The sequence below is a fragment of the Mauremys reevesii genome, linkage group 7, assembly GCF_016161935.1.
Source record: "Mauremys reevesii isolate NIE-2019 linkage group 7, ASM1616193v1, whole genome shotgun sequence".
NCBI classification, from domain to species: Eukaryota; Metazoa; Chordata; order Testudines; family Geoemydidae; genus Mauremys; species Mauremys reevesii.
The window spans coordinates 29,149,151-29,177,122 of NC_052629.1; the positions used below are offsets into that span (position 1 = coordinate 29,149,151).

Sequence of the window (27,972 nt, forward strand, 5' to 3'; positions counted from 1 at the left end):
CCCACCCCACCTTGTCCCAATTTTTCACATTTGCTGTCTGGTCATCCTGGGGGAGGGGGAGGGGTCGGTCAGGCGACAAGGAGCAGGGGGGCTGGAGAGAGGGGTGGGGTCCCAGCAGGGGCGGCTCTAGGCACCAGCAAAAGAAGCTGGTGCCTAGGGCGGCCAAATCTAGGGGGCGGCAGGCTGCGCCGGCGGACCTGCCGCAGTCATGCCTGGGAGGCGGGACCCTCTGCAGTCATACCGCGGGAGTCCGCTGCTCATGACTGCTTGGGGCGGCCAAAACTGTAGAGCGCCCCTGGGTCCCAGGGGGTGGTTAGGGGACAAGAAGCAGGAGGTGTTGGATGGGGTGGGGGTCCCAGGAGGGGGCAGTCAGTGGACAAGGAGGAGAGGGGGTTGGATGGGTGGGGGACAGCGAGGGGGTGGGAAGTAGGCAGGGGTGGATGGGGGTGGGGCCAGGCTGTTTGGGGAGGCATAACCTTCCCTACCCGGCCCACCCTACTGTTTCACAACCTCAGTGTGGCCCTCGGGCCAAAAAGTTTGCCCACCCCTGCTCTATAAGTACATTTCAGATGTATGTACCCACTTCTACAAATCAGAGATTTATTAAGTGATTGATACTCCAGAAAACTAAAATAATTGGAAAATCTCAGAATGATGAATGAGCGAGTGGCTCTTAATACAGAAATTATTATATGTACACACACACACACACACACACAAATAGCAAAAGTAGGTAATTTAAATATTAGTCTGAACATACAAGCTGCTCTGCACAATTTTTAACAGTCTGCTTTTATATTGGAGAGGTTTTGACTAAAGATATTTTTCCCTTTAACTTTGTTTGGGGATGATTCTATTTAACCTCAAGAGGAGTTGGCCTTGGATGTAAAGAACACACTAACCAACTGTAGAAGGACTGAATAACTTCAGTTCCCATTTACTTCAGTTGGATTTCAAGGCATACACACTCTCAGTGCAGAAAGCACTAGATTCATGGATGTTAGGGCCAGAAGTGACTATAAGATCATTACTCTGACCTGCTGTATAACAGACTATAGCATTTCATTAAAACTAAACTATGTCTTCCAGAACGGCATCCCCTGTTATTGCTCAGTAGTCAACAGGTCTTGTAGAGTGGAGGTTTGTGGTCACTAGGGAACAGGCTGCATTGTGGTACTAGGAACATCTAAGGGATAACATTTCAAAGTAATACTGGATGAGTAGCAGAACTCCCATTCATACCAATGTGACCTGTGTGCAGGGGTGGAAGTAACTTGATGGACTTACTGGTATGCAGGGCAGCCGGGATCCTGGGCAAGGTGTGGGGTGGGGCAGCTCTGGGCCCACAGAAGGGGTGGGGCTTTGGGCAGAATGAGCAGGGCTGGCACCAGTGGTCGGGAGCTCTGGGCCCTTTAAATCAGCACCGGAGCCCCAGGGCTCCTGGCCGCCGCTAGCCTGAGGCTCCAGCAACGATTTAAAGGGCCAGGGGCTCCAGCTGCTGTTGGAAGCCCCAGGCCCTTTTAAATTGCTGGGCCTCAGGGCAGCTGCCCCTTTTGCACCCTCCACCCCCATCAGCAGCTCTGCTGGTACGGTCGGCTGTGTTCTGGCTTTCTTACTGGTATGCCATACTGGACCGTAGAAACTTACTTTCACCTCTGCCTGTGTGCCTGAATCAATACTTATCACTGTGAAACTGGAGTTCCTGAGTAGCAACATTGCACCTGATGATGAAGATTATATTTTCTTTTTCTCTCCTACCTGCCTGGAACCATGGCTGTTGATGGATATAGAAAGTATTTTTAAAATCCCACTACCGGATCTTATTTGTACACTGGTGGGTGATTATTAAAAGAGACTTTTCATATTATGATAATTAAGACCAAAACCCAAATGCAACTGCCTGTAACTGGCAAAATAACTCCTGTCAGAATGATTAAAGTAGGTTTTCTTTTTCACTATTGATACACCTGAGAAGGGTTAGAACCTAAAAAAGACCAGCATGATGCTGTCAAAATTATAATGAACAAACAATTCCTAAAAAGAGCAACAAAGAGTCCCGTGGCACCTTACAGACTAACAGATGTATTGGAGCATAAGCTTTTGTGGGTGAATACCCACTTTGTCAGACGCATGACTAAACAATTCCTAGTACATGAATATGGATTGACATGATTTTATAGAAAATCTGAGTAAATCATACTTGATATCTTGAATCTGATAATTTGTGACTGATATACAATATTATATACATGTTACATGAAATTTCTTTAAACTCTGAGTACATCTCATGATTTGCAAATAGAAATTACAAAAAAAAGTTATTCCATGCTTTGGAGAGCAGGCAATTAATATTTTTTCAGTAAACAATGTGTCAACTTAGATACGTAAACTAAATCTAAGAGAGCAATAGAACAATTAGTCACAGAAATACAAACAATAAGGTAGTATTGATGAAAAATTGTTTTCCATTCAAGAGGAAAGTGACAATTTATGTAATTAAATAAACATTTGTACAATTGCTGACATCTAATGACTTTGTTTACAGATTTACTTTTTATTAAGCAGATCAATTTTGCTATGTAAACCAAGGGTGTTTTGGATCCTTGTCGGATTGCATCCTGAACCCCAAAATTTTAAGTTTCTCCAAATAGTTAATTTTCTCCACCAGTCTGAAGATTTTGCACCAAGTAATAAGTGTGTTGTTTAATACTAACATTCTATATAGAAGGAGCCTCAACACAGAGCAAGCTGGTAGGTATTCAAAACCAGAGTTGGACTGGAGCCCCTTTATCATATGTTAGTTATTTAAGTAGGAAGTACTTTACAATAATAGCTACTTTCACAGATTTTAAATTGTTTAAAGGAAGCACTTTTGGAGTCCCCTGTATTAACATATGTCATTATTCTACTGTATGAAAGTTCTAGAAATCAATGTCATTATCATGGCGCATGACATAAAAAAATACTACGAACAAAAATTACAGAACAGTTAGAATTATACCATTTCAACTATCTACATTTTGTACACTGCTTAAAGCAGTCTCATTTTTCCCAAAGAGACTCAACTCTGATCTCAGTCATACAGGTGTAAATCTGAAGTTACTCCACTGAAATTAATGGATTTGCAGCAGTGAAACTGAAATCAAATTCTGCCCCACAGTAGTTATACACAAATATATCAAACTTATTTCTCCCATGTTTAAAGGGTGCTGCTAATGGATAACTATCCCCAGTGAAGGCTTTGTTTTCAATATAACAACTTCTGAAGTTTTCAGTCTGAGCTACCTCAGAGAGCTTACAAAGGTAACTTTGAAAATAGTTTATTTCAGGACATTTTAAGAAACATTTATTCCAAATGTATTAATGCCAGTCAAACGAATGATTAACCATTCTGTAAAATTTTGCATTGTGCTCTCTGAAGTAGGAGTAAAGTTGCTCTAAAACAGTGTTGTTGACAACAGGGTGGGGACGCCCTTTGGATTCATGTAAACATCTCTCTCTTCCATCACTTCTAATGCAATAGAACCCCTTGGTTTGGTTAAAATAAAAATTTGAAGACATAATTCTGGAAGGAAGATTAAGAAATGTTTCCACTTTTTGTAACTCAGGAAGAGGGTCTTTGATTAAAGTATTGCCATCCACTATGTGAATCTGATCTAAGTTGAAATGCTTAAGCCACTTTTCCATATGGATATCATAGAGACTTCTCTGAATAGCTTTGTATTTGGTATTAAGTGCTCCATTTTTAATAACAATTTCTTCAAAGGGCTGAACACGCTTGTGACTTTCTAGTCTGTTGTAATATACTTGGGTATAATCAGATATTACTCTCTCAGTGGGGTCTCTTAGAATGAGCAGCAGTTTAATAGAGCTATTCATGTCATGAATTCTCTCTGGAGCCTGTGGTGAGGTAAAATAGCCTGGTGTTTTCTCAACAGTAATTTGATTTTCATAAGAAAATGGCATCAGACGCCTATACCAGTCTATTCCTTTAACATAATTTTCATCCCAGTCAAAGAAGTGGACTTCTGTAGTTGCTACCACAATATTAGGATGAATATCCAACATTTCCAACAAGGCCCTGGTCCCTCCTTTGCGAACTCCTATAATGATCGTCTGAGGTATTCGTCGGTTTGTGCCATGAGGTCTCACCTGTGCAGAATAGTGTTCACTTTTATTACTGAAAAATCCTACTTGTGACTTCAGCGTCTCCAGCAGTGCCTCATTCTCAACAGGAGCACCCTGAGTGTGAGTCAGCAAAAGATAAGCTGACACCAGGAGGAAGGCCATGTGGAGAATAATTAGTTCAAAAAATTAGTTCAGTAATAGGTGATTCCCCACTTGAGGAGCTGGTTGACAGAACTGAGGGCGAGCAAACAACTTTCTGAAGCATCTGCAAAATAAAATAAGATGAATCATTATCTCTGTGTATATGCAGGAATGCATCACAGATAAAGTCTGACTTCTCTGTAATTAGTACCATGTAGAAAAATTATCTAAAGCAGTTTACTTCCTCCCCGCAACCCTTCCGCCACTCTGTTTCAGGAGAGAAAAATGGTGAATTGACATTTTCTTGCTCAGTGCTGTGATTAATGGTGGATACTAAATCAGTGAGAACATTTGCTAACTCAAAACACTGGACGAGGCTATGAAGAAAGAAGAGGAGGATCTACCTGGTTCTATTCCTAGCTATCATTTCCTTCCTTTTACTTTTTGCTATTTAGCACATGCCATTAATAGGGCTGTCAAGCAATTTAAATAATCACGATTAATTGCGCAATTTAAAAAAAAATGAAGCATATTGTCTGGAATGGTGGCCAAAGCATGAAGGGGCATATGAATGTTTAGCATATCTGGCACGTAAATACCTTGCAGTGATGGCTATAAAAGTCCCATGTCAATGCCTGTTCTTACTTTCTGGTGACATTGCAAATAAGACGAGGGCAGCATTATCTCCCGTAAATGTAAACAAACTTGTTTCTCTTAGCCATTGGCTGAACAAGAAGTAGGACCGAGTGGACTTGTAGGCGCTAAAGTTTTACATTGTTTTGTTTTTGAGTGCAGTTATGTAACCAAAAAAAGTCTACATTTGTAAGCTGTGCTTTCATGATAAAGAGATTGCACTATGGTACTTGTATGAGGTGAATTGAAAAATACTATTTCTTTTGTTTATCATTTTTACAATGCAAATATCTGTAATAAAAATAATAAAAAGTGAGTACTGTACACTTTGTATTCTGTGTTGTAAATGAAATCAATATATTTGAAAATGTAGAAAAACATCCAAAATATGTAATAAATTTCAATTGGTATTCTATTGTTTAACAGTGTGATTAAAAGTGCGATTAATAGCTATTAATTATTTGAGTTAACTGCGATTAATCGACAACCTTAGTAATTAATAATGATTCCATGACATTTTGGAGTATCAATTCATCTCCCCAAATTCACTGCTAGAATCTAAATAGCAAGTGTCATTTAGTTGATGCCTTAATTCGGTCTCCAATGGGTTGAGAGTCCTGACTTGTAGCACAGAAAAGATGTGTCTAGCAAGAGCAGGAGTGAAATAAGGCCAAATCCTTGGGTTGCAAGCCATTTCGATCAGTAAAGAGACAGACAGTCACAACAATGCATCAGAGCAAGAAAAATGGAGTCTGCATCAATTGAATGTGGGATGAGAGGATAAACTAGTCTGAGTGGATTAGTTGTGGAAGATCAAGGAGCTGGGGTGTGTGCATGCATACATGTGTAGCTGGGGTAGTTGCTGCAAGGGCAGAGCTTTAGAATTAGAGCAGAGAACATTAGTCTTTCCAAGGAGTGGCTAATGGTTGTCTCCAAGAGATACCTAGAATACATTCAGGAGATCCTAAAAGTTTTTGTTGTGGGGGTGAGATAGGGCAGCAGGGGGTAAGATTGGATGGATCTGGGCTCTATTTACTATTCATTCATCCTCAAAGAGAAGAAAACCAGCTATTAAAAAGGAGAGCAGAGGTTCTCAATCTGACAGTTGCAACTATCCCGCCCTCCCATATTGCTAAACGGGATGCAGGTCCCAGCTAGATGGGACAGGACTCCTGTGGATGGGGGAAGGGATATATACAGAATATATATATATAAATTCCTACTGTTTTACTAATATTTAAAATGGACTTTGTGTGAGGCCCCTCTATATACTATTTGGAGATTTAGCTATAACGAGCTGGCATTACAGAACCACTGATAAAAATAATCTAGAAAAATACAACATCTGCACCAGGATAATTATGCTTGAGTGCTCTGGACTGGATGTTTCAATCCTTTAAGTCCTTACTCAGGAAAAATTTCCATGGGAAAGACTTTACGATTTTGCCCTATTTCTGGGCAGCTAGAAGATTTCAATTGGTAATAAGCATGTGTAATATATACACCATATTTTTCTTAACGTGATTTATTTTTTAATCCTAATAAAATGTAGTGTGAAAACTAGTTCATTTGACAAGCTCTGCCTATAAATAGTGAAGTTATCTTATACAATGAAGCAAGTCACTTAAAACAAGAACTACCTTTTTAGATATATATTACCTCTATCTTATTCTCCAATTTTAAAATGATCTTGGTTACTGCTACTATAGCTTCTTTTTCAGATTCTAGTTTCAGTGATTTGCTGTGCTTTTTTTGAACATTCATCACATTAGTTCACTAATAACTTCTCTTACATAGTACCTCAAAGAAAGCAGACACTTTCTATTTGTCATGGCTCTGAAGAGGATTCACAGCTTCCTTTTATTATATTTCTTTTGGTAATTGTTTAGTATGAGTTAATGGCAGCTTACAGGCTTAAGTTATCACAGTAATATTGTCAAAATTTGATGGTAGTTCCTAATACTGTATAAGTAAAGCAGCAGATTCACTAAATGACAATTCTAAATCTAATAATTAAGGGTCAAATCCAACTGCCTTGGAAGTCAATTTAAAGACTCCCATTGACTCTAATGGGAATTTGATCAGGCCCTAAATTATAGGTAGCATTCATCAGCAAGATTTTTGGACTGACTGAATATATCTAAAACTTTAATTTTACTTATGAACAGTGCCTCCTGTTGTGGAACTAACTTCACTCAAGACTCGATCCACATTAAAGCATGCCCTAGAGCTCCCAGTGGAAGACCCAGGAGCAGCAGCCTATTCAAAAGAAGCAATAGATACATAAATATATACATATATGTCCATATTTAAATACTAGAAAAATCCAATCTTTAATCTAGTCAGAAATTTTAAGCCAAATCAAGCCCAAGCTAAAAGTCCAAAGCAGAATGCCGCTGTAGTCACAACTAGACTAAATATTGTTATAGTTTTACCATTTGAAAGAAAACTTCTGCTTAAAGGATTCATACATATCACCATTTTATTATGAGTTTTCCATTCAAGATTTATTTTAAATTCTCAAAGACAACACAGGGGACACCAAAGGCAAGTTTTTATATTAGGACACTATGACAGACTATATATATTCATACCAGGAGTCATTTGCTTGCAGCCACATTTTCAAAAAATGGCTTTTTTTTTTGGGTGTCCATCTTGAGAAACCTTGGACCTAATATTCAGCTGTGCTGAGCACCTAAAACTGCAATGGAAGCTAAAGGTGCACAGCACTTTCTAAAGACAGCTTAAAACACACTAAGTACCTAAAAACAGTGGCTCTTTGTGAAAATTTCGGCCATAGGATTTGAATGCAAGTCAGATGCTACAGTCTAAGAATTTCCAACACAGTTTTACCTCTGTGGTTCTTGATATTTCAAAATGGTTTGCACAGTGTTATGAATCAGATTTAAGGACACTTATAAAAAAAAGGTATTTTAAAAAATCCCCTTTTTAATGAAAACCATCACAAACATAGAAGCACCATGTAGCCTATATACCTTAAATACCATTTTTTGTTTAAAGATGTAGTGGGAACAAGAACACATTAAAAGAATTACAGTAATTATAAATGAAAATGTGATTAGAATGTAAATCCACCCTGTAATAGCTAGGCCTAGTCTTGCCTTTAGAACTAGGTATAAAAGATGAAATACTGCTTTCTTCTGGCTTTCTGCCTACAGGCACTGCAGGCAAGGAGTATAGCAGAAATCCCACACTCCACTGCACAGGAAAATGTTGGCCTACAGAGAGGCTCCACAAACACCCAGTGTACTGTGGAATCTAGTTATACCATGGGTCCTTCAGAACCAAGTAAGAAAGGGATCTGGGACTCATAAGGACACTTACTGATTAGGACAGTGGATATTTCTGTATTTATTTGCTTCTCATGAAAAATGCAGCTCATATTTAAGTTATCCTATGCTCTTGCTTACCTCTGACCTTTTTATTTGAGATCCCAAAATTCTGAGAGGTTTTCTTATGCTTTTCATTTAGCTCCAGTGGAAAAGATTTCTACTCATATGTCAGCAGAGAAGAAAGGCAAATTAAGAGGTTTATCAGTGGTAGTCTCCTAGTTTGCATAATCAGCCAATTACTTCTTTGAATAATTAATGGTATAAAATGATTCTTTTCTGATATTCTTTACAAAAACATTGTTAGGATATTTAATCTGTTATTGAAATGCACTTCATTTTTTTCTTCTTTTTCAGGTAAACCATATGAAGAATGAAATAGGCTGAGTTACCCAAAAGTGAAAATTTATTTATCAAGGAAAATTATACTGATGTACTGTTTCAGCAACATAGAAACAAACTGTTAAAAAAAAAAGTGTTTAAATCCCCACCAGCTTTGGTGAATTAAAACACAAATGCTTTGGTTCATGCTGTAACATCTAGAATCCTGATTCTGCAAACAGACATGCATAAGTGAACTTCTCTGCACACATATTCAGATGCAGAACTAGGGTCCATAGTGTGGGGTTTTCAATTAACTACAATGCGAGTTGTCCATCTATCCCTCATAGGTTCCACTGAAAAATCTCAGCCTTGATTTAAAACACAGTTTGCCTATTAAATATTATTTCTTTATATTACAATGTTCCCAGAAGCTTTGACCAAGATTGAGAAACCACCGTGCTAGGCATGGAACCAACACATACTTACTTAGCTCTTTACATTTTGTAGATATAAGAACAAAACACTGTAGATGAACTATTACACAAGGTGCTTATTTATTGTGCCCAAGCCCTGAGAGACTTGTTTTGTTTGGTCTTGTAGTTATTTTGATTCAAAATGTGGAAACAAAGCTAAAAATGAGGTTAAACTGTCAAGGAGTCACATTAAGGACAGTTAGGTGCATTCTGTTGTTCATTCATCCTATTATTTACAACCTCTATGATCATTAAAGTTAACATATACAGTGAAGTTCAACTGATGTACCCTCTTAGGAGGCTACAGCAGCCGTAAGTATAGAAAGCTGGTAGTTTAGATGTTTCTCATGCTTTAGGTCACAGATTCCCAGACTCAGGCTCATACAAAATGTCAGCTCAAAGAATATCTCATCTGTTATTTTGGGAAGGTTACATTTTCAATTTCAGCAGGTCAGGTTGAAACTGTACCTCTGAAGGTGTGAGACAAATGACAAGACAGCTGTAAGTAAGTAAGAGCTGACTAGGTTTCAACCATGTGAACAACAGTGCACAAAGAATGCCATGCTGTCATGGAGAGAATCATCAAGGTGTGCTTGAAGTTTATATATTCATGTTGAAAAAGGAAAAACAAACAAACAAAACAAACTTTGAAATGGAAATAAGTGGATTTAAAAAAAAAGAAAAAAAAAAAGAAGGCCAAAATATCCAAATGCATGTTCATTGATTGAGCTGACTTTAAAAGAAAACATGGAGAAAAGCATGCAGGTAGTTCACAAAGTGCTAATTAACACTATGTAAAGGCAAATCATTACAGAAGAGAAAACATTTGACTATCTGGATTTGCCATTTCAGAAAAATTCAGAGTAAATTAAAATCTGGGCTATTTTAGTTACATGCTGACAGTCCTAAAACAAATTTTGGGAAACATTCAAACATATCTACACTTTCTTTTTACTAATGATGATTGCTCGTTTATTACATACATGCTACCAGAAAACAAAGTCCCAAGTAACATCTGCAAATAGACAATTTTCAGGGCAGTGCTTATTTTTATATGAAGTATTTAATGTTTCAACTGAGCAGAGTTTAGAGTTATTACATCTGTTTTGATACACAGGTTTTTACAGCAAACTCAGGTAAGAACACAAAGCTTAATTCTGCTGCTCTACATCTACAATCTGTGCTTTCATTTGTGACTGGAGAAAACTGTAAGCTGTTTTAAAAACATCAGAAACAGTGAAAAAGTTTTTTTTTTAAATGGCTAGCTAATGATCTCAGCTACATCAGAGTAAGTCTGGAATAACTATGACTTCAATGGTTTCAGAGTAGCAGCCATGTTAGTCTGTATCCGCAAAAAAAACCAGGAGTACTTGTGGGTGCCACAAGTACTCCTGTTTTTTTTATGACTTCAATGGAGTTATTCTGGATTTAAACCAGTGTAACAGAATTCAGAGTCTGGCCCAAAGTCTTTTACTACAATCAGGCAACAATCTGTGTTGTACATCTGTCACAGTATTTCTAGTCACAATAGTCATATAGGGCCCTGTACCTCAGTCATTAAGCTGAGCACAAACAGGCTCCATTTTTTGCAATGTAGTATCATTCACAGGGCCCTTTGAATCAGATTTCACAGCTGCTGTATTTACGGCATCTATTTCTTGTGACAGTTTTGCAATCAACTGCTATTTTTGCTACCTGCATCTCCATCTGCCCCCTTTGGTCTAAATGTTGTTAGGTGGGCCAGGCATCCTTCATAGCTGGGTGATTTAGCATGAGAAATGCTCCCAGAGAGGTAGGCTTCTGCACACCACAATCAACCATCCCCAAAGGCCTTAGGTTACGTTTATGGTTCTCCTTATCGTGGGGCTGGCCAAGGTGTAACCTGGAGCCTCAGGACTGACCTAAGTTGCTCATAGCTGCAACAGCTACTTCCAGCAGCTTCAAACCACTCGAGTGCAGCAGTATTCTGGCCACATCCCCTCTCTTAGCCATACTCCCGATGTAGCACTGATGGCTAAATCACTTGGAGCTTTCCCTTAGAAAGTGCTTAGATTGCACTTTCTTTCTGGGTGCTTTGTTTTAGCAAGCAGGCAGAGCTGGGGATGAGAATGTGCTTCATAACCCTTAAAGATGCTGTGAATTGTCATCTCTAATCCACCCTAAGTAAAGCAATTGGATGTGTCTTTCTGCAGAACAAAACACATTCCAATATCACATAACCTTTGTGTAGCTTGTTGAAGGGGTAAGGTTGTGAAGGGTTTGACCAGGCCTGGGAAAGAGAACACGTGTCTGGAACTAGTAAAGTAACATGAGACTGTTCTTGCAAGGTTTTTTGCCCAAGTTTGCAAACAATTGCTTGTGGTAGCTTGAGTAAGCTTTGTGTAGCATCTAAAACACATCAGGTTTTCCCATTGCTAACTTTTCAAGTTGTGTTTTTTCCTGCAGAGTTCCTCAAGTACCAGTTAATGCAGAAGCAGCCACAACAGTATCAGAAACCACCTTGATTTATGTTCTAGAACATGTAGTGTAGGACCATGGCAATAACCATAGCTACTGATTCTCTCAGTGATTTCGCCACTATAAGAAGTCTAAATCTATTTTTAGGTGCCTGGGGAAAGTATCATGTGCCCTAAAAGAGTTTTGCATTATTGCCAAGCCATCACAGGCAGTCACTCATAATACATTACTAGTGTATGTGCTCAGTTATGTGACATCAGGTATTTTCTCTTAAAGATTGCAAATATATTTACATATGTGAAGAACTCTACTTTGCTTGGACTCTGCACTGGGTATTCCTGTGGTGGGGGTGCAAGGAATATCCTTCCTAACTCATACACATGGTCTAGCACAATCATGATTCCTCTCAGATCAAGGCTTACCAAGTCTATCACTGTTGCAAAACTGGATTCTTCAAAATGATTAGAGAGGGTCTATGACCCAGCCAGTCTTCCACAAAGTCATCAGGATTGGTACAACACAAGGCAAAAGAAACAGCATAAATTAACCCTTTCCAAGAGCACAGAGCGGTGCAGGAGCTATACTCTCCTAACTTTGGAAGCCCTATTCCTGCCTGTGGCGCAATCCCTTAGAACAGGCCTGCACAGGCAGCGGCTGAGATTTAAAGGGCTCTGGGCTCCCCGCGGCTGCAGGCAGCCCAGAGCCCTTTGAATCCCGGCCGCGGCTCCAGCGGATGGGCTGGGGCTGGGATTTAAAGGGCTTGGGCTCCCCTCAGCGGCAGGAGCTCTGGGCCCTTTAAATCCCTGCCCCAGCCGCGCAAAGCTCTGGGTTCCCCCAGGCGCCGGAGCCCCGGGCCCTTTAATTTGCCCCTGAGGGTTCCCAGCCACCTCTTCAACTGGGAGCCCCTGGTTGATTTAAAATCAAGTATCACCTCCCCACCCGCAACCTTCCTTTTTGCCCCACAGCTGTTTTGGTGGGGCGGCGCTGAGGAAGGAGGGTTTGTTTCTGCAGGGCTGGGTGGTGCTGGGGCGGGGTGTTTCCGCAGGGCTGGGAGGTGCGGGGCGGGGGGGTGTTTCTGCAGGGCCAGGGAGTTTCAGCCCTCAGCTGTTTTCTTTGGAGTAATGTGGCCCTCGTTGCTTTACGAGTTGTGCAGGCCTGCCTTAGAAGCTACTGCATCATTCCACATCATTCCCTACCATGGGTCATGTCTTAATTCAGAGCACAATTAAGCCCTTATGCTATGTATCTGGGAACTTGAACACTTAAAAAAATAGTATTTGCCAGAGCTATTTTGGCTCACCTTCAAAGAACATTATAAGTGTGTTAGAATAATTATGAAAAGATGCTCAATGTATCCAGTCTATTTTTCCTACCAACCTCACAACCAAATATCTTCATCAGGCCATCATTATATCCCACATTGACTACTGCCTCCTCTGTGGCCTCCCAAAAAACACACATTGCTCCCTTTAGCCACTTTAAAAAAATCCACCTGCTAAAGCCATCTTCTTTACCTGCTCATTTGATCATGCTTCTACCCTCTTCAAATCCCTCCTCTGGCTTTCATGTCTGCTATAGCATCAAATTTAAGCTTCTTTGTACAACATTCAGAGTTCTTTATAACTCTTCCTTCCTACTTATCCTCACCTGTGGAGCTTCATGTTGCCCTAGTTCAGGGGTTCTCAAACTGGGGGGGTCAGGACCCCTTAGGGGGTCACAAGATTATTACATGGGGGATTGCGAGCTGTCAGTCTCCACCCCAAACCCCGCTTTGCCTCCAGCATTTATAATGGTGTTAAATATATTAAAAAGTGTTTTTAATTTATAAGGGGGTGTGTGTCGCACTCAGAGGCTTCCTATGTGAAAGGAGTCACAAGTACAAAAGTTTGAAAACTACTGCCCTAGCTCCTTCTGCTCCATGCAGCATTGCCAGCCTCCATCCCCTATGTGTCATCTTCTTGACTCATCATCTCTATGCCATCTTCTACATGGTTTCATATGCATGGCCTGACTCCCAATTACAAGGCCCCTAACCTGTCCATGTTTAAGTCCCATTTAAAGACCTACTTTTGCCATCCTGCCTAGAGTGAATCAGATTGTTTCAGTTGTTAGTTACATTGCTTACTACTATTACTGGAAGGCATTCATATACTACAGTGATGAGGGCAGTATAAAACTCTCATACAGAATAGCAGTTGACTTGTGTTTTAAAAGAAAATCCATATTGATTTCCTTTCCTCAACCTCTGTCTAACTGTCTGTACATCCTTAGACTCTGAGATCCTTGGAACAGGGACTGTCCTTTCTTGAATACATTGGGGTGCTACCATAAACAAAAACTGATTAATAAATGATGATGCAATTTATTCTGAAAAAAATCCCCAAGCTTGAAAGGGTTTATAGACTGGTTCCTAAAAATTATGTCAGGTAACATGGTTTAACCAGCAGAAACCATCATCTTGTGTGGCTGGGGAACATGTTTTAGAAGGGTTTCTGGAAATGACCCATAAGACTAGCTAAGTTAGCGCCCTAAACAACTTTTTGAAAGTTTTTCTCATTTGGCATAGTTTTGCTTCCTGGTTCCGGTCTGTTTCTAAAAACCTAGAAAAGTGTTTCAGATTGGGGATAGTTTTGTAATGTAGACAGATCATAAGATCATAAAAACGATCATACTGAGTCAGACCAAAGGTCCATCTAGTCCAGTATCCTATCTTCCGACAGTGGCCAATACTAGGTGCCCCAGAAGGAATGAACAGAACAGGTAATCATCAAGTGATCATTAGAATCTGAATCCTGGTTAGGTTCTCCCCAGCTCTGGCCACAGGCATGGAGAAGCCCAAATTGTCCTCACTCAATGTTTTATTTATTTATTTAATTTAGTTACCTCTTTATCCCATGAGTAAGTGACCGATCTGGTTTCATTCACTCATAGATTCAGTCACATGTACTGTGATTCAAGGGAGCCCAGAAATTGAAAGACAAATACATAATCAGTAGTACAGAAAGCTTGTACCCCTATTAGCAGGTCCACACCAAAGGATTCTCAGGGACTGGTTTGCCTATTGTTTGAGATCAAGAGTTGTTACAATTACATACAAAACAAAACTGGTTCTGCACTTTCTAACAGTATTAATAATGTCTTTGAGTACAAATACTCCAGTTTAGCTAGTTTACAATTCATTTATTATTTTACATGATGGAAATTTCTTAGATTTATTGCCAGAATAAAACATTACCTTGAAAATATTACCAGGGATAATCTAATTTAGAATATGCTGTAAAACTGATGCCTAAATAGATCAAAATTGCCTTTGGGAGCAATTCCACAGAACAACATTCCAGGTTCAGCCTAAGAAATTTGATTGATTTTGATGAAGCTCTATGATGTTAGATCCTGTGGTTAGGCTATAATTGCTACATAAATGTAAAAAGGATTTAAACAGGATTTAAAGGATTTAAATTGGAATACATTATTTCAATAATTTTTGTATTTTGTTGTCTTTATGCAGTTAAATGCACATTTTTAGAAGACAATATGAACTGTTTTGTATAATGAAAACACTAGATTTTAAATTGCAGCATCATGCACTTCCTGAATCTCAGCACATTCCTATTAGCTTTATGGTACATAATTAAAAAATTAACCCCATGATACAGCGTCAAAATTATAGCATCATTATATGTTATGTTTTCTACTATTTGGTAATGTTGGCGTTGCCTAGTAACATCAGTAGACTTGGTATACATTCGACAGAAGTGAGGGTTAGAAGGAAATTCATGCTGCAGAGAAAACCAGGGTATTTTTTAATTTTTGAAAATCTTAGTGATGACATTTACTAAAGGGTCTAATAAATTGGCTGAAAATCATTTTAATTTAGTTGAGTGTGGAGCAGTTAAGGGTCTATTTGAACTCTTATAAAACCTATTTCTGAGGGAGTTTATAATTTATCTTGCGTCAGTCTTAAATAAAGCATTATAGGGTCAATTTAACCATAGTAATAACATTATAATGAATACTACTACTTTCCACTTCTGTAGTGCTTTCTGCATGCGGATTTCAAAGCACTTGACATGCATGAATTAACTCACCGCACCCCAGTGAGGTGCAGTAGGTATATCATTCCCATTTTGCACAGGGAAATTGAGGCACATGCTTAAATGCTTTGATGAATCAGGGCTTATGTGACCTGCCCAGGCTCTATAGCAAGTCTGTGGCAGAACCAGAACCCAGGGCTTCTGATTACAACTTTCATGCTGTTACATGACAATTGCTCCCTCTCTCATGGCAACAGAAGATTTACGTTGAACTTGAGAGAAAAGACTCAGTATCTCAGGCTAACAGCCAATTCTTCTACAATATTTGGCTATGTAGTTAAGTTGGAGAGGCAATAAAATAGTAATATTTGGCTTCTAGCTTTCACAGTCCATAACACAGCTCTGCAAAAACAGTCCCTTCACTGGGGAATCTGGGGAAAAAAAACAGCAGCAAAACCAAACATTTTTGTGGGGGGCTGGGCTGGGACCAGAGGAAGCAAACTATACTTTGTTCCTCCCTTAACAATTTTCTTGTAAATCAAAAGCCTTTTTTTGGAAGTGAACAAATATTATTTCACTGTGAAATTCTGTTACACTAAGGATACCAGCCCATTCCAACACAGGCTACCAAGCAGCCTTAAGATGGTATCTTTCAGACATTACTAAGGGCTTGTCTACACACACAAGTTGTTTCACTTTAGCTATACTGGTATAGTTGAAGTGGTACAACCTTCCTAGTATGGGTGCATTTATATGGGTATCAAGGTTCCTTATACCGGTATTGCTTATACCTAGGTATGGAAGGCGAGTAAGCTATACCACCAGAACTGTTTTCACACTAAAGGTTGTAGTTGTATAACGATTTCAGTAAAGAAATCACTCCCCTAACTGAAACAGTTATATCGATACAAAAACTGCATAGACAAGGCCTTACCTGGGCTGGATTTGAACTGGTGAACTTCCTTTGCCAAGCACCTAGAGGCCCCAATGAAGATCAGAGCCCCACTGTGCCAGGAACCCCACAACCAAAAACCAGTCCCTGTCCTAAAGAACATGCAGTCTAAGTATGTGACATGAGACATCAGGTGGACACAACAAACAGACTTGCAGGCTAGGGTTGCCAGGCGTTCAGTTTTCGATTGGAACACCCAGTCAAAAAGGGACCCTGGGGACTCTGGTCAGGGCCACTGACCGGCCCATTAAAGATCCAGTCAGCGGTGCAGCGGGGCTAAGGCAGACTCCCTGCCTGCCATGGCTCCACGCGGCTTCCAGAAGCGGCGACATGTTCCTGTGGCCCCAAGGGAACTACGGCCAATGGGCAGTGCCTGCAGGTGGGGCAGTGCACGGAGCCACCTGGCCCCTCCACTTAGGAGCCACAGGGACATGCTGGCTGCTTCTGGGAGATGCCCGAGGTAAGTGCCGCTTGGAGCCCGCACCCCAAATGCCTCTCACGCACCAACCCCCTGCCCCAGCCCTGAGCCCCCTCCTGCACCCCAAACCTCCCATCCCCAGCCTCACCTCAGAGCCTGCACCCCCAGCCAGAGCCCTCACCCCCTGCCACACCCCAACCCCCTGCCCCACCTCAGTGAAAATGAGTGAGTGAGTGAGGGTGGGGGAGAGCAAGCGATAGAGGGAGGGAGGTGGAGTGAGTGGGAGGCAGGACCTTGGAGAAGGGGTGGAGCGTTCAGTTTTCTGCAATCAGAAAGTTGGGAACCTTATTGTGGGCACAAGGTGACAGTGAGACAATTATGATTAGTCAAACAGGCAGTGATCACAGCACATCAGATGTCTAGTCATTGCCAAGTGTTTCATAGGCATCGTGGTAGAAGTGAGCTTTGGAGAGCTTTGAAGCAAGATAATGTATTAGCTTTGCAGATTTTTATAGGGGCTCCTCTAATGCCTAAGGGTTGGTTTGGGAGAAAGTGCAAAGGAGACTGCAGGAAAAGTAGCCAGTAACATCTGATATCACTGGCAAAGTAGAGAACCTAGTTCTTAGGGGGAAATAAACCAGAACATTTTCTTGTCTTTAAATTAAAAAACACAACACAAAACTGACAAAACTGAAGTGGACAAACTTTGTAGAATGCACAAGTTATCATAGATGCTGGTATGCTAGGTGGTGAAAGTGGAGCTAGTCACATTAGGTAATAAATGCAAATCTGTTTTAACTTAATATTTTTTATCCATTTCAACAAAACAGGCAACCCAATAATCCAATGCATATAAGACCCATTGCTTAGTATAATTAAATATGAATTTATTCAAATCCAATAAAGGGAAGAATAAATCTTTTAATTCTTAGCAATGAGATGTAAAAGTAATGGGACCATCCAAAGTCATCATTGCAATGCCTTAATCTCTCTCTGTAGAATAATCATGTGTGCAATTGTTACAGCAAAGAGTGCCTATCTTTGGTTGATTCCTTCCATTCTTAAATTCAGATACCCTTATGTGCATAGCTCAGAGATGTCCAGTCCAGTCACTGAGGAGGAATGAAAGGCAGCATTAAATAAATAGATTCTTAGTGTGAAAAAGCAAATGCTTCATAGAAAGAAAGAAAGAAAGAATCACAATGCTTCTAGTCAAACTTGCCCAAAATATTCCAAATAAAAAAAGTTGAGTAAACTTTAACTTCAGTGAAACCAATGGAATTACTGCAGCTTTATACTGACAAAACTGAAATCTGAATTTGGTCCGTGCTCTTCAGTTTTAATTACTGTAAATTTTTGTCTTAACAGTTTCACTGAGACTTGGATTCAGATACAATTTAAATGGAGTAGAAACTTTCACCAGGTTTTATATCACAACCCTATGTGCAATTAATTGCAAATATCACATGATTTCAGTGCAAATCCATAAACTGCCCCAATTTTGCTCAAAAGTGCATCCAAGTTCAAACTTTTCTAAGAATATGGCTTGAGGTTTCAAATTTACAATAGAACACCAAACCAGATGTCTCTCACTTGGTTTTGGGTTCTGTTGTGGAAGGTTTTTGTTTTTTTAATAGTTCTGAGTGAGAGAGCCTTAATGCTAGCGCAACCTAGTTAAGATGCCTGGGTTGGAATCTTAGACTGCTGACTGCTAAAAGAGAGTATGCATGCTGTACAGTGAGATAAGATTATCATTAAAATTACCGGGTCTAATTAACACTTAATTTTAAGCCAACTTTAGTTTCCAAAAACATATTCAAAATATACCTTACAAAAACACTGGGACTTGGGTCCAAGAGCCCGGGCTGAAGCCCGAGCCCAAACATCTATACCACAATAAAACAGCCCCTTAAGCCTGAGTCAATTGGCACGGGCCAGCCTCGGGCTTTTAATTGCAATGTAGACATACCCTTAGCTGCTAAGTCCCGTTTTCAAAAGCAGTTAAGCAACTGATAGAACTTAAACTCCTTAAGTGACATAGGTGCTTTTTGAAAACTTTACCCCTAGAATAAGTAGTTATACTTAAGTGAATCAAATAAAAATCCTATAAAAACAACAACAAACAACATATCACAAGGAGAAAAATATGAAATGTGATTTGCTCAAGTATCTCAGTGGTACTGGATCTAGGGGTGCTGGGGGTGCTGTCAGCTTGAATTAGTAATAGCAAACTTTTCCATGGTTTCCAGCATCAGCACGCCCACTATAAAAACTATTCCAGCACCCCTGAAGTATCTTTAGATTTTAAGATACAAATCCTCTTGCTTTACTTGGGCAAGATTCCTATTGGCTCACTGAGAGTTTTGCCTGAATAAAGAAGGTGCTGAATAGTCCCTAGAAGGAAAATCAGTAGAGTTACTGTTTTGTTTTTTTTTGGTTAGTGAAAATTAAATGCCCAGTATGACAGTTATGGGTTTTGCGGAAGCAGAGGGAGAAGTATTACAGGGATGTAATTCTGTAAGAGCTAATTGTGCTCACTGATACAACCAGCTTTGTATTCACCCACATTATGAAAAATAAACATAGCAGGATATGTTTAGGCAAAGAAAGTTTTATGAATGGAGGGTAAGTAGCAGGACAGAGCAATAAATGCTGCAGAGTAATTTGAGCAGTGACAGGAAGTGGACTGGTAAAATAAAAGAATAACATGGAAGCTCTAAAAAGAGTCTCAAATCAGAGTTACAGTAAGGAACACATGAAGGAGCTAGACAGGTGAAGCTGAAGTCAGTGCTGCAACATTCTAAGCAGAGCATAATTTCTCTGGAAGAACAACATGTGAGAATGAGAAAATGGTCAATATTAGTAACTTTTAAAACCCAACTATTCCATGAAGCTAAAAAGAGGGACAGAGTACTCATACCAGCACATCTTTCTGAGCATGAAAGAACTGGTAACTATGGCCAAGATCCTCAAAGCTATATAGGCACCTAGTGTCCACTGAAATCAATGAGAGTTAGGTGCCTTAATACTTCCTAGGATCTGGGCCTATAATCCCATGTGTTTGCTCAATACTCCATCACCATCTTAATCATAATGCTACTCCCATTCAATTCAATGAGAAAACCCATTGATCTGAAATGGTGCAGACTCAAGTCCTTAACTCCCATCAATACTGATAGGACCTTCGAGAATCAGACCCAAAAGGGAAGAAGCATTTGTATGGTACAAGTACAGTACTTTCTATCATAGATTTCATTGCTTTTTTCCAAACTATGTAATGGCAGAGATTTATCATAATTCTGAGGTTATTCTTGTTTCCATGTACACTCAGAAACTAGACAGATAGAAATGGATGGGAAAAAGCCTTATATGCATGATTTTTGGAATTCCTATTCCCTCAGTACCAATGTCAGTTGTGGAATGTATGGAAGCACTGATCAGGAAAAAAGGGCTCGTACTACTTGCTAAAGAGAGTAATTCTCTAACTTTGGACCTGAAGCTGCTTTCCTGGACACCCACAATACCGTCACTCAGTTTGGGTTATGCAAGGAATACAGGACAAGGTGAGTACTGAGTGCAGATCCCTGTGATATTCAGAGTAACAGACAGAGATAGCAGAAGGTCACACCATTGCCAATGTTAATAATATTGACTACAACTGCACATCATCAATTTCATTTTACTTAAATTAGAACATGTGTGTACTTAAATTAAGGGGTGACGGAGGAAGCATTAATAAAACATTTTCTTAAATGATGCATTTCCAATAAATATGGTATAAAAGAACGCATTAAAATGCTTATCAGGAGCCACAAGCCATCTTATCTCATCTCCCGAGAATGAAAAATAGTCAAAAGGTAAATATTTAAACACAAATTACTGGACATAATATATATTTAACCCAGAGCAGGGTGAAGAAGTAAACATTTACAAATTCTAACATTAGCAGTGAATTTATTTGGTTAGATCTTTTGTTAATGAGGCTGCATTTCCATAACATCCCACAATCACCAACTTCCAGAAATAAAAAAGAAAATAGCTATTTCGTGGCTACAGACAGGCGCTGCAAAGTAATTGCAATTGGCTGCAGGCTTTCCTCTTACCAGGTACACAGACTATGGAAGGTTAGCATAAACTATACATACATTAAATAGCTGGCAGGTGATGTTAGCAGATTGGAGTTTTAAAAAGTTTACTTCCCTGAGACTAGAATTACCTTTTTCTAATTCCTTTTTCTGATAATTTAAGATGCAAAATTGCCAGATGATATTATAACTGCAAATTTTATAATATATATATACATATATATACACACACACACACACACACACACACACAGCAATAGGTTTCTGGGCTAAGTGTATCTTTTATAACCTAGTCATTTTTATATCAATATGGTATTTTGAAGATGAAAAACAAAATCTTCCATGTATGTGTTGTTGTATTCTAGTCTTGGTAAATTCCATTAATGTGCTTAATTCCACATAACCATGCAAGTACAAAACATGTCTTCATTGCCTCTAAGTGGGGATGAAAAAAATCTCTTAATATGCTATAGCCTGTGGTCAGACTAATACAAACTGACAAGGTCAGTTTGAAATGTTGGTCTAAACCAGCATGGGCATATTTCAAGCAGAATTATAGTCTTGTTTAAGTTTACACCTGTAACTGTCAATTATGCTTCAGGACGAATGCTTTAATTAAGCAATAAAACATGACAGGCAATGCTTTCAGCAAAATAGTAGTACACATCAAGTGCAAGATGTGACCGTGTTCAGCTATACACTGGCAGTGGTTTGAGGGCCCAGTCCTGCAGTTCTCACTCAGGAAACCTCCCGCTGAGTAAAGATTGCAGGATCAGGTCATTCTACCAGTGGCACGATTAATTATATTCACCCACCCTCATCCTGAATTAATACAAAGGGCACTTTGACATTACCCAATTTTGGGGGAGAAAAGATACCATGTGGGAATCACGTGATATACTTTGCAAATCAAAGTATAAATAATTATTAGAATCACAAAAGGGTGTCAGTCACTGATGGCTCACAAGAAGAGGCCAGTTGAGCTTCACAGAACTACAGGGCACCAAGAACCAAATGCGCCTCCTCCCCAAACCTATGAAACTGAAGACCTTCAAGGTTTCCCACAGAGGCTTTTAAAAAGGCCTCAGCTCCCAGGGAAGGAAGAATAGAGCACAAACTTTCACTGCTCCAAACTGCTGGAAACCCTGACACATCATTGGGCAAAGGTTCAGAGAGGTTTCTGGAAGGGAGGTCCTGGACTTTCCAGGAATGGGGAGGAGTTGGCTGTAGGCAGGGCTGGGTAGAATGGAATAAAAACACTTCTACTAGGGCAATTACAAAAAGAATTGGGTAGAAACTTGTAAGAAAATAATTGCTTGTTAATGTTTCTACCCCTGGACTTTGTAAGCCATGTGCTTTCAGCAATAAAAAGCTAATTTACAGATTTATAGTTGAAATCACAGTCTCAGGACAATTGCTTTCCTTTTCCTTTCCATCTAATATTGATCCCAATTTACGCAGTCCTGCTGGCCTAATTCCAGTACTACAACCAGAACTTAGTGTGGCAAGTAGGAAGGGGCAAATCAAATAATTAATGTGTTAATTAAACATGAATCAGCCATATTAACTGAACCAAGTACTTCAGAATATGGCTAATATTTGTGTGAGTAGTATCCAAGAGCAGCGACAGAAACAGCAGATGGCACTCCTAGTTCTGCCTGGCTCAGCCCAGCCAGCAGTTCCCATTTGAGCTGACATAGGCTGGACAATCTCTCTTCCCTGGCCTCCTTCCCCTGGAAGCTCCCTTCCCTAAGGACTTTGGGAGTAAAGATCACCCAGTGCTCCAGGAGGGACATGAAGGACCCTGTCAAGAAAAGAAGTAGGTCAGGTCAGACTGGACTCTTTCTTCCCTCCACACAAACTATCTTATCCTCTCAACAGGTTCCAAGCATCCCAGTGCCAACACAATACCTCTCTCTCACACACACAGACTCATCTTTAGTTATCTTCTTAGGGGATGCCAGATGCCTTGATGCTCTTCACCCCGACTCTGTTTGGCAGCTATCTGCCCCCCTTTTAACTCCTAATACTGTGGTACTCTCGCCCACCCTGCATCTTTGGGTTAGCAAGGTAGGCTGCTTTCCCCAATCCACTAGGTAAGTATTTTTAAGATACTCGTAGCAAGACCTATATAATCACTACTGGATCCAGCTGCTATCTTTGTCCCTTTATACCTCATCTCATTAGTCCATAGAGTGCATCAGTGCAATTTGGGACATCTCTCAGGTATAAAGTTGAGAGTCAGTAGCAACAAATTCCTAGGTCCTGCTGCTGAAAATGGGGAACAATTGGATGTTCTGAATTAGAGATTTTTCCTTTGTACGTTGGCATCTGTAACCCAACAAGACGAGTCATCATCATATCCTTGGTGTAACCCATCCTCAATATATGGCAACTGATGGATGGCTCATTTCTTGCCTTGTACAAGTCAAGGGAGTATAGCCCAGAGTCTGAACTCCATGGAATTACTGTGGAAAAACATCTGGCCCCTGAACTGGACTTGAAGCCCCACAGACGTTGTGCTGATTGGATTTTTGTGCAGCACTGGCCCATCAGGCAGTTGTCAGTTTTAACTGAATAAGATGAAGGAGATGCTGATACATACCTTGTAGACTAGTGTGAGCAAACAGACAAGAGAATATACAGGACTTTTCAAACTTTAAAGAAAAAAAGATCAATATTTCAGATGCTGGGCTGTAGTCAGAAAACAGCTCTACTGCTGGAAAAATAAAGTAAGTTAAACATAAAAACCAGAGGCTTTGATGCCTCATCTTTTCCCAGAAATATTTTGCATTACCGCTGCTCCCTCTATTTCTTTTAAAAGTCCTAGAAGATGAATTAATTTATCTGGTTAATTACAATGTTTTGCATATATAAGAAAAAAAAAGATAGCAAGGAACGCCTTATAATATAATATAATTTGTGCAGGATAAGTGTGTCTCATGTATTGTAAGACATGATGTTGAAGACAAAGTATCCCTACCATCAAAGTTACACAGTCACATAATCAGTTAAAAAAATCCTAAAATGATTTTTATAAGATTTCTAGACTGTATCTTAGTACAAATTATTTCACAGGCTTTAAGGCACTCAAACATCCTAAATCCTGCAACACCTTTAAGTATATTGGCTAGTTCAGGTATTCTTGAAGTATGTACACACAGGTTCATACGTTATTTTTGGCAGTATAGGCAGTGACACAAATTAAGGCTGCCTGACACTTCCTATTATAAGACTCTGTTTTCAGTTGCTTATAACTTTGCCAAACTTTAACTGTTCATGCTGAAGTTTTCCATGCTCGGTGTCTGCTTCAGGCTGAATTTTTGGGTAAGTTTAAGCAAAAATAGTTTAATAGTTTTTCAGAAGAAGACTAAAGGAATTTATTGGTTTTGCCCACGTTCATGAACGGGTGGTGGTGGTATTACTTAGAAGCTCTAGCACCTCTCTGGGTTAGCACAGGGACTTGAAATTTGGTGGGGGGAGGGGTTGCCCTGGCATCAGGGAGGTGTCTATTGCCATCCTTGTGAAATATTGTCCATATATGGCCAAGTTATGAGAGCCTTTGAACTCTCACAGATCATTCATGCTCAGTAGGGAGTTGCTAGGTTTTGACAGAGAAATTCTGTCTGCACGGGTATGCTACAGAGCTCCTTCATGTGACTGCACTGCTCATGTACCATCCCCACACAGTGACTCGCATGCTCCACCTTGGGTCTGGGCAGGATTTCCCCCTGTAATTACTCTGGGCTGCTGTGGCACCAGGACCAGAACTGAGGGCAGGGAGACTCTCTCTCTTGCGTTCTCAATGCTGTCCCTGCTGATGCTGATGCCCAGGCAGCGAGAAGAAGATTGCAGCCTGATTTAGAATCCAGGGCAATGAGGGGGATAGGGAGAGAGCCAGAGGGGATGTGGGCAAAAGGAAAACAATGGGTGACAGTAGTGGTGGCAGCAGAGGAGGAGAAAGATGCGTCAGGGAGGTTTAATAGGAGCAGAGGAAGGAATGAGGCAGGAGCAGGGATGTTGGGGGCAGAGAGAGGCCTGGAGGGGTCAAGAGGTTAGACTTGACACAGTCCCCTCCAGATCCTGGAATTAAACCGAGGAGTCTTACTCCTGAGTGTCAACATTCCTCTGTGAGCAAACAGCTAACAAAGTGTATGTCTGATACCCCTCTGCTATCTGCTCTGCATACTCAGCCTGCTACTACTACTATCCACATGCTCAGCCTCCTCCACTCTCTCAAGGTCTGTGCCATGGATCTAGAAGTTCAAACCCTGCTGATGACCCAAGCTGGTGATCAGTATATGGTTCAACATGGTGGAATTTCTAATTTTTTCAGTTTTTGTAGAAAAGTAAGAAATTTACATTAAAGAAATGGTAACAGAATGTTAAGGTTGCAAGGATGATGATTCAAAAGATAGGAAGTGTCGAAATTAAGGTTGTCTGTGCAATGTTAACCCGTACCCCATATGAGAGTACATTACGAGATAGTCTTTAATTACGTGATCACAGTTTTGTTTTTTTACACAGGGCTTCTACCACAAAACAGGATAAAGCACCATCTTTCCATGGACATATTATCTTAAGGCTAGAGGATGTAGCTTAATGGTTCTGAACAGGGAAAACGGATTATTTTTCTTAACTTGAAATTTATTTGCTTTTGTCGCCTTATCAAACCAGATTATTACAATAAGGTTACCAATCTAGCATTTACACTGAAATGGGAGTGGAGGCATTAGCCACCACTCAATAACACTAATAAGAGCCCAATTAATGTATTTGGTGTTAGGCGTGCATGCTTAAATTCCTGTTCTCCCATGCTCTGTGACAGAGGTTGCAGCTAACTCCTTGCTTATATCATGCAGTTTAACTACAGGGACATGTTTGGGGAAGCAGGGTTTTCCCTTTGGGTACATTTACACAGCAATTAAACACCTGCAGCTGGCTTGGGTTAGCGGTCTTGGGCTCACGGGCTGCAGGTGTAAAGTTGCAGTGTAGATTTTTGGGCTCTGGGACTCCATGAGAGAGAAAGGTCCCAGAGCCCAGGCTCCAGTCTGAGCCTGCATGTCAACACAGCAGTCTTTAACTTCACGGCCCAAGGCCCATGATCCCGAGTCAGCGGATACAGGCCAGCTGTGGCTGTGCCAGAGGTCTTTAATTCCACTGTAGATGTACAGTTTGATTTGCAGCATGTATTGAAAGATGGACCAGCGTGATAGCCTAGGACTTGGGAGAGACAAATTGCCTGCTCCATGACATACTTCCTGTGTGGCTTTGGGCAAATCACTTAGTTTCTTGGTGCCTCAATTTCCCATCTGCAAAACAGGGATAATAGCTCAGTTGCTATAATGTCTGAGGCCTATATAAGTAAGTATCTAAGGTAATAAAAGTTATCTAACTACCATGCAAGCCAGATGTAGTTTGTAGTCTTAAGTTAGATATTATAAAATGATCAGAATAGTAAATGACCTCTGGAATTACTTGAAAAAAGTTTTATTTCAAAAGGATATCATCAACTTGATCTAGAGAATTACACTCTGAACAGTTAAAGTAATTTCAGGTACTATTTCTGTCTCTGAGTCCCTGCTAAATATTGTGGTATTACAATCACATTTTCCTTTTTTTTTAATCCCAGACACCAAGAGGAAGATGACTGATCTTTTCCTCAGGAAAAACAGTGGGACCAAGTATATATCAAGCATTTTCAAATGCACAAAGGAAACACATTTAAAAACACATTTCTCTCTCATCTTACAGTTTTAGTAGTTGCAGAAACAAATATGAAGTAAAAAAAATAATAAAAAAAGATGGAAGGAAGGAAATTTGGACAGAAGTCAGAGTTTTAAATTTGAGGAAAGGAAGTCAGGATCTAAAACCACTGAAGTATGTTGCTGTTGCTGCATTTAGAATTTTAAATTTTGTTTAACACAATTGACATCTGGGCTATTTTTTGTGCAAAAGTTCAGCCAAGTTTGAATTAAAATATCGGCATTCCAAACCCCTCCAAAGCAGTTTTATTAATGGAGACATTGACGGACCAGTAGCTGTAGCAACACTGCTGGATGCCAAATAATTAGAGCTTGTAAAGTCAGAGCTTTGACAAACCTTTCTGCTGACTCTTACTTCTCAACTTTTGGGGGGTGGGGAGGGGAAGAGTATGGTATTAAACTGTGAATTAAGTAAGAAAGTTTCTTAGCTACTCTTAGCTTCACAGTACATCTAAGGCTTGTTATTTAGGAAAAATTTCTCTATCACATCGTTAGGGTGCAGTTAGTTATTTTGCTTGTTATCGAACTTGATGGGGTTTGAGCACATGTATGCAATATGATATACCTTTTACAGTTAAATAAGAACTTAAAGATAGAATTGTATGCTATGCAAGCTAAAAACAAAATTAAATCAGAATTAACCGTTTTTCCTGTGGATTACATTTGACTTTTTTTTTTTTTAATTTTATAGTTTTAAACAGAGGATTAAGAGTAAACGAAAGCACATTTGATGAGAAACCTCCAAATTATCCAATGATGGTTTTAGTTTCCCACTTGAGGTACATGCATATATAGAGAGGAAAGGTTCCCTTCATCCCAATGTGAATCAAAAGTGGCAAAGAATACACTTATACCCATAAATGGCAAAGAATACATGCTTGATATCCAGGTGATGTAAAACATAGCTCCATCCCTGGGTCCTTTTGAATGATAAATTGACTGCACCTTGCATAGGGCAGAACAATTTGGTGGGAAATGTTACCTTTTTCCACCGGCTTTTTATACATTTCTGTGAGGGAAAAAAATAGAATTTAGAAAAACTCTTTCTGGGCTCAGATTCTGCAAATATTTAAGTACATGCTTAACTTCAAGTATATAAATAGTCCATTGAAGTCAATGGTATGCACACATGCTTAAATTAAGCATGTACAAAAATGTTTGCAGACTCAACACATAGTGATCAAGCTTTCCTTTAAAAATAAATCCAAGATT

General features: G+C 39.8%; 1 protein-coding gene across 5 annotated transcripts in view; it reads right to left on the reverse strand.

Annotated features, from left to right (window-relative positions):
• Positions 1–3,266: 3,266 nt before the first annotated feature.
• Positions 3,267–27,972, reverse strand: part of LOC120369179 (heparan sulfate glucosamine 3-O-sulfotransferase 1-like) — a 109,535-nt gene continuing 84,829 nt past the window's right edge. For all 5 annotated transcript variants that reach the window (XM_039482167.1, XM_039482163.1, XM_039482165.1 and 2 more), the window contains one exon: positions 3,267–4,393. In XM_039482167.1, coding sequence (XP_039338101.1) covers positions 3,361–4,290 — 930 coding nt within the window. In that variant the 5' untranslated portion in view covers positions 4,291–4,393 and the 3' untranslated portion in view covers positions 3,267–3,360. The remainder of the gene's footprint in view (positions 4,394–27,972) is intronic.